The sequence below is a fragment of the Triticum dicoccoides genome, chromosome 6A, assembly GCF_002162155.2.
Source record: "Triticum dicoccoides isolate Atlit2015 ecotype Zavitan chromosome 6A, WEW_v2.0, whole genome shotgun sequence".
NCBI lineage: Eukaryota > Viridiplantae > Streptophyta > Magnoliopsida > Poales > Poaceae > Triticum > Triticum dicoccoides.
The window spans coordinates 614335344-614349046 of NC_041390.1; the positions used below are offsets into that span (position 1 = coordinate 614335344).

At 48.2% G+C, this 13703-nt stretch overlaps 1 protein-coding gene and 1 non-coding gene across 2 annotated transcripts; one reads left to right on the forward strand and one right to left on the reverse strand.

The window, feature by feature from the left end:
- Positions 1–7307: 7307 nt before the first annotated feature.
- TRNAR-CCU lies at positions 7308–7380 on the forward strand. Its single transcript has one exon. It is a non-coding gene; the product is annotated as a tRNA-Arg (tRNA).
- A 778-nt stretch (positions 7381–8158) lies between these two features.
- LOC119318483 (very-long-chain aldehyde decarbonylase GL1-6-like) lies at positions 8159–11604 on the reverse strand. Its single transcript, XM_037593046.1, has 9 exons — positions 11425–11604; positions 11099–11328; positions 10544–10996; positions 10060–10447; positions 9842–9949; positions 9298–9498; positions 9071–9169; positions 8799–8981; positions 8159–8691 (listed from the first exon to the last, which is right to left on the reverse strand). The coding sequence occupies exons 1-9, from the start codon at positions 11482–11484 to the stop codon at positions 8470–8472; spliced, it is 1944 nt and encodes a 647-aa protein (XP_037448943.1). The 5' UTR covers positions 11485–11604; the 3' UTR covers positions 8159–8469.
- Positions 11605–13703: the final 2099 nt, after the last annotated feature.

Here is a 13703-nt window from a genome sequence, read left to right on the forward strand (position 1 = left end):
CCTAGGGTTCCCTAGGGGAGGTGTCCCCATCTCTCCAGGTTATGTGAGATGGGGTGGGAGGGGCGCTCAGCCCCTTAGTGGGCTGATGTGCCCCCTCCCCTTGGCCCATAAGGCCCCCCAACGCTTGCCGGGGCCTCCGAAACCCCTTTCGGACACGCTGGTTGTCACCCGGTACCCTCGAAACAATTCCGGACTCCAATACCCTTCGTCCAATATATCGATATTCACATCCGGACCATTCCGGAACTCCTCGTCATGTCCGGATCTCATTCGGGACTCCGAAAAATATTCGGTAACCACATACTATTTCCCATAACAACTCTAGCGTCACCGAACCTTAAGTGTGTAGACCCTACGGGTTCGGGAACCATGTAGACATGACCGAGACATCTCTCCGGTCAATAACCAACAGCGGGATCTGGATACCCATGTTGGCTCCTACATGTTCCACGATGATCTCATCGGATGAACCACGATGTCAAGGATTCAATCAAATCCCGTATGCAATTCCCTTTGCCTATCGGTATGTTACTTGCCCGAGATTCGATCGCCGGTATCCCCATACCTCGTTCAATCTCGTTACTGGCAAGTCTCTTTACTCGTTCCGTAACGCTTGATCCCGTGGCTAACTCCTTAGTTACATTGAGATCATTATGATGATGCATTACCGAGTGGGCCCAGAGATACATCTCCGTCATACGGAGTGACAGGTCCCAGTCTCGATTCGTGCCAACCCAACAGACACTTTCAGAGATACCTGTAGTGCACCCTTATAGCCACCCAGTTACGTTGTGACGTTTGGTCCACCCAAAGCATTTCTACGGCATCCGGGAGTTGCACAATCTCATGGTCTAAGGAAATGATACTTGACATTAGAAAAGCTTTAGCAAACGAACTACATGATCTTGTGCTACGCTTAGGATTGGGTCTTGTCCAACACATCATTCTCCTAATGATGTGATCCCGTTATCAATGACATCCAATGTCCATGCATGGTCAGGAAACCGTAAGCATCTATTGATCAACGTGCTAGTCAACTAGAGGCTTACTAGGGACATGTTGTGGTCTATGTATTCACACATGTATTACGGTTTCCGGTTAATACAATTATAGCATGAACAATAGATAATTATCATGAATAAATAAATATAATAATTACCATTTTATTATTGCCTCTAGGGCATATTTCCAACACCAACGTTTATCCATATCCCTGAGAACTAAGAGGTCTACTCACACATGGAGACGACAAACATCATACGATTAGCGGTGGTAAACATGGATGGAACAAACGGGTAACAAATGTAGGGATCCACAAGGGGTTCGGTATTACAACGAGATGGAAATGGATGGCGGTGAAGATGATTGATGGCGATGTCCTCTTGCACGAGGTGGTGGTGATGGAGATCTCCTCCTTGCCAATTCGCCCTCATGATGCCTTCTGGAGATTAGGGTTCTCTGTTCTAGATGAGTTTCTGGTGTCTATGGGCATGTGATCCCAAATCCGTTTCCACGGGGCTGATGTTGTCGACCAAGAGGTGGTGACAATGCATGGTACGACCAATGGTATGAGTGCTTGCGGTCGTACCATGTGCCGTCGGGAGCTCTATTCACTCCTCGTAGCCCCCCTCTTCTCCCATATGCTTTTATTTTTTATGGTGATAATTTATCACATTAATCGACATGATTTCATCACCCTTCTTTTTGACAGAAAGACTGTAAGGGAACCCCATACCCCATACATTATAATTGGTGCAACAAACCAAAATTGCAAGTACCATGCCTTGAACCTGGGTGGGTGGGAAGGCATCAACCCCTTCCCCACCACTAGGCTATGCCTTAGTCTGTGATTTCATCACCCTTTCTTGGCCTTCTTTCCTTAAACCTCCAAACACATCTGAAAACAAGATCATGGAGAATATAGACCAAAAAAGTGTGTGAAGGCGATAAATCCCAACAAAGCCTAATGTGTAGGAACAAAATGAAGGGTAAAAACAAAACATAAATTGGACTGAGCAACAACCATTGTTTTGGTGCCAATAATACTACTAATGGGAATGGATCAATCAATACAGGATCGAAGGGTGAAGCAACAACCCTAGTTGTGGATGGTGCCGCTACTGAAGACAAGGAGAACTCTGCGTTAGCGGCTGCTCCCCTAGCAGCAACCAAGGGCGACAAGACCACTAGAGCAGGACACTCAGCGATGACTTTTCGAGTAGCAGCCAAGTAGACCATAAGTATCGTACCAGCTGAAGATGTCAAGACCCTTCGAATTGACTCTTCGAGTAGCAGCCAAATAATTGTCCTTCTTTTTTGTCTGACAAGACTATTTCAAATATGAAGATGTCTGGAAACAACTTTATGTATTAACACATGTCTGATAAATTGGTGGACCCTGGGTGACTTTATGTACATGACTATGATTTATTTATAGCAAACATTTTTGCTTCTGTAACTAAATATAGTTCTTGACATATGATCTTAAATAGTTCAATTTCTATTATATTAGCAACTAGCGTAATACAACGAAATATTAAGATTTAATTCATATGATCGGTAGTACAAAATGCATTTTTTCTAAATTTGAAGCATATATTGCAATTGAGCGTGACAAAGTTATTTCCTTTTTGAGACATTGCATCTTATATTTTTGTTTAACCAAAGTTTTGTAACTTAAGAGTAAAAAGCACAAGCTACCACATATTAGTTTAGACCACTTAGACGAATTCCAAATATATATATATATGTATTGACTTTAATGTCTATTATACTTTCCCTAAATATCATAGGAGCGAGCTATATAGTTGTGTGAGGTTTCTAAAATGTATGTATATTTCATCTGGTTGCAAATTAAAAATAATTATATATAGGTAAATTGTACATCTTAGGAAATTCTAGAATATGAATAAATTGTGCGTGATTGGTTTTCTATGGCCCAATATGTCTATTTCATCTGGTCATAAATTAAAAAAATTATATAGATGAATATACCTTTGGTTTTTCATGGAGCCTTTTTATTTCCCACTTATTGGTTTTTGTATGGCCCAATATATCTTCTCTATTACTTCACTTGGACAATAAGCTGGAATCTAGAAATTTTTTGCACTTACTCTTGAATTAGCATCATTCATCTCAGCCAAACATCATATGTGTCTAGTTTTTTCTTCTGCAAAAATGCTTTCTTGGTATCAAGTGTGTCACAACAACATAGTCGAAAGAGGTTTGAGTTGAGTGAAGCATGTTCTGGAGACATTTTTGTCCCTTTCTTCTCACATTTAATTGTGTGCATAGAGCATTTCATTAGTGCAAAATTTGTATTTTTACACGGAGGATATTTTATGTAAATTTGTAAACGGACATGATAATACAGACCATGATGAACATTAAGTTTTGCACATCTTTCATAAAATAGGAATCTTACATTTTGCATAATTTTGTAAGCAGAAGAGGCACATATCTCTGGCAACAACCAAATATCACCAACTTATAGCAATGGCGATAGATAGTTGACCCCTATCTCATCCATGTCATGACCATTTGCCTCTAATGTTGATGTATGTGATGCACTTGCAGGAAGAAATAATTTTCTTGTATCATTTCGAAATTGTTGGTACATAGTCTAGTCCATGTCACATGGAAAATATGTTTTCCATCATTGAAGAAAAAAACGTATTTAATGTCATAGTAGCAACAATCATATTATGTGTTTCAGTTGAGTAATTGGCATATTAAGAAGAATGTGCCAGTTCATCTTCAACACTCTAAAGGCTCTCTATGCAACTGCGCTTGGATGAGTAGATCATGTTGAACTTCTCCCTAGGTGCATTCAGCTGGACATTTATATGAAAGTTAGGGACATGGTACCTTTCTCCTTTGCAGGGTGCAAGATACCCCTTCCTATTAGGATAGCTAGCATCTACAATGTAGAACTTATCCCCTTTCTATTAGGATATCCAACATCTATAATTTAGTACTTGTCCAAAACAACAAAAGGGACAATCATCTAGGTTGTTGCATGTATGACATGAGTTATAACCAAAAAATGTTCACCCTTTGGATGATGGGGGAGGTGGCCTTGTCCAATGCATTGCATCAAATAGCGCACTTGTGTCATGCATAGAACCACGTTGTCCAAGTGAGGCATATTTAATATGCATATGAAAGTCACATATTGCCATCACCTTATGAGTGACGAAGCTTGTTCTTCCTATGCACCTGACTTGATTGTCTTTGAATAGAATTCCTATTTTGAGTCCCATTTATTGCACCAATGTAGTCGTTTGCCAGTGAGAACCCTTGGATGCACGGTTTGAGAATTTGGGTTCTTCTGCTTGAGAAAGTTTATGACATCTGTACCACACAAAGTAGTACTTTGTGTATATTTTGTGGTTATAGTATCTGTTGCATGTTTGAAACAGTTCTGGGGTTTTCTATTTGATTCACAACCCCCAAACTTTACAAGAACATATCAAGAGGCTATTATATAGTTTCTTACAAATGGAGAATGGTCAAGGCCATAATCTTTCACCAACAAGCCATTAAGATCAAAGAAAATGCTTGTTAATAAAGTATTGTCATATAGCAAAGTTAATGAAGTGTTGTCATATAAATTGGGCAAAGCCAATGTTGTCATATAGAAAAAACAATAAGGTGTTGTCATACATACCTATATTAAAGTGCGTTAGTTTTGAGTTTCCACCATTGTTTTGTTTTTTACTACCTATATTTGGAAATATTATGTGGGATTGAGTCGCAGCTGTGGTACATCGGTTTAGACCAAAAATATCTCGGTATGGGTCCCACCACTCACCGCTTATATCGGTCGCTTGCGACTTCGCTTCGCGAGGCATCCTTAACAGCTTTCTCCTTCCTGAAAAATCCATCCTCATCTCCCATATCCTTCTTGTTAACAACAGCTAGGTGACGATGTAGTAGCACAATGCCTTCTCCTTTGCATCTCTCCCCTGATCTCTTCCAATCCCCATGATTCTCCCCCTTCAATGCCTCTTTCCACTTGCTTCTTGCACAAGTGACGACGATGGGGGAGAAGCATGGGCCGGCCGTCGATGACCACCGTAGGAGCCGCGACCGGCATGGGACTTCCCCCGCGGCAGAGACCTGCAACAGGTGGAGGGTTGTCGTCTGCCACTCGAAAACCTCGCGAGAGAATACTTAGCTCATGTGAGACACCACCCCAAGTACTCTTGATCCCCTCTGCTATTCCAATATTGATATACTCTTCTATCTCCCAGTACCATCCCGTCGGCGCCCAAGTCTCTCCGTCCGGACTGGGAGATGGCCCAATCGTGACATTCACGGTGACCTGTTAGGTGACAAAGATGGGGAGGAGGGCGAGCCCATCGAAGTCAGCGATGAGGACGCCAAGCAGCCGCCACTGTAGCAGTAGCAGCACCACCACCACCGTAGTCCTGGACCACGTGGACGACGAGGAGGGATAAGCTGAGTGTAAGGTGCTGGCCATTTCTCTGTCTGGTTCTCTAATTGGAAGTTACTTTCTCGGGACCTGATCCTACGTGTTATCAAGCAAGTTTGTAGATGGGGAGGAATTAGATGTGAGTATTACGGAGGGTGAAGGGAAAACTTATGTTTCACAGCAGTTGGGCACTAAGGGCGTGTACGGATCCCCTCTAGCTTCTCAAAACTTCACATATCCAGCTTCTCCTCCTCGCTACTAACTCCATGTAGCTATCTTAGAAATGTTCGGCTCCATCTGGAGCTTCTCTCAATGTTGCAGCCCTGCGAGGCAACAGGCCTGTTAGGTGCCCCTTTGGGCTAGCTGGAGGCAGCCCAACTCAGCGAACGAAGGAGAGAGGAGAGTGTGAATGATTCGGTCGAGTGATTTGTTTCTGTACGTGGAGGAGCTCAGCCGAAACGTTTTCTTAGGCAGTGACATATTAGTTGTAAATAGGTGGAACTCCATATTCCTGTTTTCACTGAGCTCAGTTTTCCTAGCTTCTCCAAATTGCACCACGGCCCGAGACAGCTCTGAGAATACAACTTCGAGGAGCTAATGCGTTTAGAAGGATTTCGAGCTTGGAGTTTGTGAAACCGAGAGTTGGAGAGTTTCAGAACAGGTAGTAAATATGTATTGCCCCATTTCATTGAGTTGCACGTCACCATCTATTAGAAGTGAAGTTTAATTTATTCAAATTCAACTATGTTTTTTTTCGAATCTGTCAAATTCAACTATGTGATCCACAACTAGCAGCCAATTCCATGTTTAGTTGTAGTGCTTATATCTGATTATTATGTTTCCTTTTGTGGGTGCAAAAATAGTATTATATCCCTACCAAAGGCAAAGTTCTTTGCTTGGTTGGCTATCCAAGATAGACTCTGGACAGCCGACAAGCTTGCCAAGCGGGGATGGCCAAATTGTGGTCTTTGCCCTCTTTACAAAAGGGAGCAAGAGAGTGGGCCACATCTCTTCTTCAAGTGCCGCTATTCCATACGGCTTTGGAAGATGGTCACTGACAAATTCCATCTAGAACAGTTGGACACCTCCTTGTGGCATCTGGATGGTTCCGTCAAGAATTGGTGGACAAATCGAACCGGCGCAGGAGTCCCCAACAGAAAAGCGATGGCCTTACTGACCATGCTCGTGTCATGGACCATATGGAACGAAAAAAAATGCTCGGGTCTTCCGGCATAAGAGCGCACCACCGCCTGTCTTGCTCACTACGATCACTAACGAGGCAAATCTTTGGGTCACCGTCGGAGCAAAGAAACTAGGGTCTATTATTGTGTGTGAGTAATCTTTCATGCCGTGTAAGAGTGACTGTTGTAACAAACTCTCCTCTCTGTTTAATTAATATATGAGGCAAATCTTTTGCCTTGGTTTCGAAAAAAATAGATGAATAACATATACTTTTTCTTTTATAGTTTTGTTGAAGTCAAAATGCCGATAACGTGTGAAAGTACTCCAGGTAGTAGAAGTGGATTACAAATGAACCGTGTTCTCATTGGTTGAAGATTGCTGTACATACTAGTAGCTTATTTTGTTCACTCGGACGCGGCCGCGTTCACCACGGGTCTCTCCCAAAGCTGGAGCGATGTGATGAGCTCCCTGTACAAAGCTGACGAAGACACGGAGTAGTGAGCTCGAACAGTTTTGTCATCCCTTTCTGCGTCCCGTCTGTTGTGGGTGTGTAAGATCTTGCGAAGTCGACACGTCGGTCCTTTCCCTCAGTACTGTAGAACTGTATGAACCCTGCTTCGTTTCCATTGAGGAAGGGGATCGGTGTTTGAACGTCATGTAAAGGAATGGTTGCCCATTCGTCAGGCAAGCGCCTGTAGCTCAGTGGATAGATCGTCCGTTTCCTAAGCGGAAGGCCGTAGGTTCGATCCCTACCTGGCGCGTTTCCCTTTTGCATTTTTGAATGTCTGATGAGAAAAAACTTCAGTCAATGTGGAGGCCACGTTTTGTGTTTTTCTCTTCAAGTTTTTACGCTCTTATTAATAAAGCCGACATTCACCGGCAGAAAAAAGAACTGATGACAGTGTTCATCACTTGAAGGCAAGCTAGTGTTCCCTTTTGCATTTTTGAATGTCTGATGAGAAAAAACTTCAGTCAATGTGGAGGCCACGTTTTGTGTTTTTCTCTTCAAGTTTTTACGCTCTTATTAATAAAGCCGACATTCACCGGCAGAAAAAAGAACTGATGACAGTGTTCATCACTTGAAGGCAAGCTAGTGTGCGTGTTTTTCTCATCAAGTTTTCGTACGCTCCTAATAAAACTGAGGTTACCGACAGAAAAGATTTGATGACAACGTTCATCGGCTGAACCTCGTCAGGCTGAGTGGCTGACACGTGGTAGTACCGAGAGTTTATCAAAGCATCATCGTCAATGAGAGACTATCCTAAGCGAGCCGGTGTGGGTGTTTTCCTCGTCAAGTTCTCGTACGCTCTTAATAAAGCCGACGTTCACCGGCAGAAAAGATCTGATAACAGTGTTCATCGCCTGAAACTCGTCAAGCTAAGTGACTGACATACGGTAATACCGAGAGTTTATCAAAGCATCATCGTCACTGAGAGACTGTCCTAGGCGAGCCGGTGTGGGTGTTTTTCTCATCAAGTTTCCGTATGCTCCTAATAAAGCCGACATTCACCGACAGAAAAGATCTGATGACAGCGTTCATCGGTTGAAACTCGTCAGGTTGAGTGGCTGGCACATGATAGCACTGAGAGTTTATTAAAGCATCGTCACAGAGAGACTGTACTAAGCGAGCCGATACATCTGAGCACTTCACTATTCTCCCTTCTGCGCTTCGCTGTCGAACAGATAGCCTGATCTCATTCATAACCGTGTTCATCAGTTGAAGCTCCTGATGATGACAGACATAAACGCGGGAGGATTATTTTGCGAGAAGATTACTACTGGTAGCAAAGCATCGTCGAGACACGATAGTGGTACTACATCTGGTTCCAGAGCGGCGGCGATCGGTCGGTTCAGTTGGCATCAGCGCGCGCTTGGCCGGGTTTGGCTGCTCCGTTCGCCGCGTGGCGGACGGCGGCGGCGTCGTAGGGGCGGAAGCCGTGCGCCAGGGCGGCGCGCCACGCCTTGTCGACGCCGGTGACCGCGTCGCCGCACTCGTGCCCGGGCCACCTCTCCAGCGCGTGCACGATCCCCGCCGCGCGCCACGCGCTCATCACCCGCCTCGGCAGCCAGTTCTGCGCACACGAACAAGAACAGCCACGCGACATCAGCACGGTGCGTGCACAGTGCACACACAGTGGCATGGACCCACGGACACAAATGCTGGATCTATGGTTGTTACCTCGCAGGCGTGGAGGTTCTCGTACGACTCCGGCGCCACGAGCGCGGGGGTGCTGTGGTACACGCAGTCGGCGCGGGCGTCGCCGCCGGCGGTGACCGGGAACTGGGAGTAGGGCACGAAGTGGGTGCCCGGCGTCGCCTTCTCCTGCTCCCGAGCCGTCAGCCCGTCGCCAACCAGCCACACCTGCAACCCGTTTCACGTCTGAGTCGCGGCGTCCACGTCCAAAAACAGCAGTAATTTTACTGCAGTCGCAAGATCTGCAGTTCGTGTACCTTGCTGCTGTAGCTGCATGACAGGGCCAGGCGGCCCCGGAGCTCCGGGCTGATCTGCTGCCCCAGCGCCTCGTGCAGATCCGCGTCCACCACCCGAACCTGTTCGACACGATCATGAACCAATCAATCAATCAATCATCCAAATGCAACATTGAACGGATCCAGATTATTGCTGTCAGTTTGCACTTGTCTTCTTCTGACGAATAGCAACAGTGTTTGCAGTGTACCTGAATGTCGCGTTCGCAGAGGGCCTGGGCCAGCACGCACACCACCTTGCACTCCTTCCCCAGGAGGAGCACGTCCCTGGCGCCGCGAGGGACCATGTGGAGCACGGCGGCGACGGCGAGGCTCGTCCCGTCGACGATCTTGGTCTTCAGGCCAGGCTTCCTGATCACGTACAGCTCCCCGTTCCGGTTCAGCTCGTAGCCCTGCACGCATCAAACAACAAAGCCCATCCATGTCAGCACCTTACTCGGTCAATTAGTGCCACCATGGCCTGAAAACCGACAATCTCATTCATACTGGAGCGCCAATGTTTCTTTTCAGAGAGTAGTACGAGTACTCCTATGTGTGTGATGAAGATCTGAAAGTACTGCGTGCATGTATTCATGGCGCTGCTGCGCCTCGCACCTACTGTCTGCATCCCGCATTGAATCTACTAGCGCAGTGCTACTACTTGTAAGCAAATAAATTCATCAATGGCGCCAACGAAATGAATGCGGTTGCAGCGCGCATTGAAGGGGGGGTTCATGCGCTCGGACGGTAGCTTGCCTGATTCAGCAGCCCCAGCGTGAGCACCGCGGCGCCGCTTGCCTCCGCGTCCGCCACCGCCCGCTCCACCACCCGGCTCACCGCGTGCCCATCCTTCTTCGACGTGTACTGCACAAATAAATTAGTAGTGTTTCAAGCGAGGAATCGGAAAAATTAAGGAACGAATGGCGGTCATGGTCATGGTCATGGTGGATGTTTGTTGTTGTTGTTGCCTGTACCTCGGAGGTGTATCTCGGGACGACCCATGTCTCGGTGCTGAGCTTGCCCATCCTGTTGGCCTCGCACCGGAACGCCGTCCGGCCCAGCAGCGAGGCCAGCGCGGCGAGCGGCCGCTCCACCATCGCCAGTGCCCACGCCAGCGCCAACGAGGGGCGCGAGTCGAGCGGCGCGGAGGCGACGGAGGCGAAGCCGAGGCGGAGGTGGAGGAGGGAGCCCGGCGCGGTGAGGTGGGTGAGGTGGACGACGTCGGGGGCCTCCTCCCGGCCGTGCAGCGTGCGCTCGTACAGGTCGTCGCTCGACTTGTCCATGGTGCCGTACACGTAGTCGTAGAAGGGCACGAACAGCGAGTAGTTGGTCCTGAACTGCGTGTGGTGCAGCGAGTGGAACCTGCAACCAAAATCCACGATGAATAATCTGACAAAACTCCATGGAAACTAACAAGCTCGTGCATGCATGGTCATGGAGGATTGGAGGGTGACTTACGATGGCGTGTACATGAGGTATTTGAGCGGCGGGAAGAGGTCGAAGAGGAGCTTGGGGACGAGCTCGAAGTTGCAGTGCCCCAAATAGTTCATGAAGTCGATGTAGACGAGGTAGCCGTTGGCCACGGCGACGGAGGCCATGCCGGTGGCCATCGTGGAGAGGAGCGGGATGGCGAAGAGGCCGAAGTAGACGGCCTCCTCCGCGAACGGGTGGATCACGGAGGTGACGGGCTCGGTCACGATGGACGCGTGGTGGTGCGAGTGGTACCGGGAGTACAGGTAGTGGTGGTGCAGCGCCCGGTGGAACCAGTAGTAGAGGAACTCCACGGGGCCGAGGTGGAGGAGCACGGTGAGCACCATCCCCTTGGGGTTCCACCACGGCAGGCCCTGCGTCATCGGCGCCACCGAGTTCACCACGTAGAAGAGCAGCGCCGTCAGGATGATCTGGTCGTCCCTGCAGTTTACCAATGGAATGCATCCTCTGCTTCGTCAGCGCCTCCGGCCATGCCGCCATTGCCGTGGGGATGCATGCCTGAAGAAAAGATTAGTTACGGACCAGTTGCGCTCGCGGTCGACCTGCTCGAAGTCGAGGCTCTTGCTGACGATGCGGTGCTTGGAGCGGGCGGTCTGGTGGCGGGACACGGAGATCCACAGCTGCGTGTAGAGCAGGCGGAAGAGCAGCGTGGGCAGCACGAAGAAGCTGAGCAGGTCCCCCTCCTCGCCCCTCGCCGTCGCCGCCGCGAACCGGTACGTGCTGTACGCCGCCCACGGCGCCACCAGCGCGTACTACACGCACCCAAAAAGCAGAGCTGGTGGTCACCACGAGCTCTGGCCGAGAAAGATGGATGCATGCATGAATGGACAAAGATATGCATGGCGTACCTTGTAGTTTCCCATGTCGTGCCATGGCCACCGGGTGAGAGGGCCGGGCTTGGACGCCATGGTTCGCTCCTCGGAGACCCTTGCCGGAGCTCGGCTTCGCAGCAGAGCTGCTAGCTCTGTTGCGCGGCTGTGGGAGTGAGATGCTCGTCCCGATGGGGGTGGAGGATGGCAATGGCGGAGGGGCACCGGCTTGCATTTATACTGCTCAAACAACCAAGGAGCAGAGCAGTGGGGGAGTGGGGTCAAGTGCAGGTCGGGGCCGATCTTGATCGCCAACGGAAAGGCTTATCGGTTCCCTATGAGGGAAACTCGGGGCATTAGTGGGAGGTTAGTGGAAATCGACCCCATAAATTTAAATTTCCATCCGTAGGTTCGTTATACGTAGGTTTGGCATTTCTGGTCCCTTGTACGTGATGTGATCTCGGTCCCTGCCCTAGCCCGCCGATCGCGCTGCCGACCTCCGTAGAGTGTGGTACTCGGAGTCAAGTTTTGTGTCTACTGAACGGCGTTGGGCGCAAAAGGTGCAACGACACGATTCAAAATTCAAAAGGGGGACAAACTATTTGTGAGAGGCCTTACAATTACAACTTCCCAACCAACGGCGAGCGTTCGACTTTCTCCTTAGCTCGCCTTCTTCCTCCCGCCGCTCCCCGACATTGTTCAGCGACGAGGCTACCGTGTGCGCATTTTCGCCCCCCTCTTCCCAAGCTGCCACCTCCATCGGTCTGCCGTCATCGCCGCCGGTCATCCCTCTAAACCCATCGTCTTCTCTGGCTCCATTGACCGCCCCCTCCCTCCCGACCGCACCGCTGTCGCACCAATACAAGCCAGCCTCATCTCCTGCTCCATCGGTGACACCGCAACCGTGTCGTGCACGTTTCAGGTCGCTCCCGGCTCAGCGTCGCCGTGGCACTGCGGTCAGCCGCATCACGCCCGCCCCCCTCTTCGGATTGCGCTCTCTGAAAAATCGACTGACACGAGTTGCAAATTAATTCAGGCAGTTTACCAATAGAAAACAAGGTAAAATAATAAATTTGAAAAAGACTAGAAAACAAACCACGAGGGAGAAGTCACGACAAAAATGCCGTCTGCATGCACGACGCGCATGAGGATGAGGAAGTTGCATCACCATACGGAGTTGCACACGCATGACTGTAATTTGTAACATTCTCTTTTTTTCTTCTTCTAATTATTAAACGTGATCAGGCCCGGAAGCACACATGTATTCTACCGGGATTCACTTACCTGTGCAAAGAAAAATTGTGTGTGTGTGCGCGCGCGCGCGTGGTTTGATTCCACAAGTGAAAAAATGTGAATTCAATACCGAGCCAAGTGCTATGTACTCCTCGATAAAGAAATATAAAAAAATTACACTCTTATATCTCAGTCTCAGTCAAGTGACACAATACATAAAAAATATAAATATTTTTTGCACAAACCTCATCTAAAATCTCATGAATAAAGCATCGACTCAGACTACATTAAGTCCCAGTTGACTGAGATTTTGCAATCTCGAGTAAAAGACAGTCGATATCATCAAGAATGCCGTTGCAAAAACAAAAGATATCATCGAGAATGTCCGGCTGGCCTAAGCACCGTCGAGATGTAATACGGCCTACTGCCTGATTAGCCACGGGGGAGTACAATACGTGTCTCCGTTGTACGTCCCACTCGCCCAATTCCATCATGATTACAATCTTGTTGCTATCCTTTAGGCCATGTTCGTTTAATCTCCTCATCACAGGGATTGAAGGGGGTTGGACAGGTTTGAGAGAGATTTTGACTTGCAAGGGATTTAATTCCTTTCAAACCCCTCCAGTCCATGCCTAACTGAACAAGGCCTTAAGATGATTGGTCGAAAAATCCGTCACACCCAATTATGGATCACTGATGTGGACACAGCCAACTCGTATGCCGAATCAGGTAAACCGCATATGCCGTAAAAGTAAGGTGAAATTCACTTTACTGTCAAGGACAAAACACATTATGATGTCTTAGCTTTCTTTTGGTACTGATGACTTGTGCAAGCCACGCGCTAAGAGCATCTACAACCGGACCCCTTAAATCCGTCTCAAACGTCTGGATAGATCATCCGGTTATTGACCGGTCACAAAATTCAGACCCAAACGGGTCTCTCAAACGGTCGTTAAACGCCCGTGCTGACCGGCATCCTTCATATTCAGGATATGAAGCGCCCGGGCACGCCCACCACATCGGAACCAGCCCATGCTGGCCTATCCAGCCTCACTTATATTCGTTCCCATCCTCTCGGCGGAGCA

What these genes read in the sequence shown, in the direction of transcription:
- LOC119318483 (XM_037593046.1), bottom strand. Translation starts at nt 11,484, where the DNA reads ATGGCGTCCAAGCCCGGCCCTCTCACCCGGTGGCCATGGCACGACATG. An exon ending in TACCTCATGTACACGCCATC is followed by an intron (nt 10,448 to 10,543) that starts GTAAGTCACCCT and finishes TTTTGGTTGCAG; the next exon opens with GTTCCACTCGCTGCACCACA. An exon ending in TCCCGAGATACACCTCCGAG is followed by an intron (nt 9,950 to 10,059) that starts GTACAGGCAACA and finishes TTATTTGTGCAG; the next exon opens with TACACGTCGAAGAAGGATGG.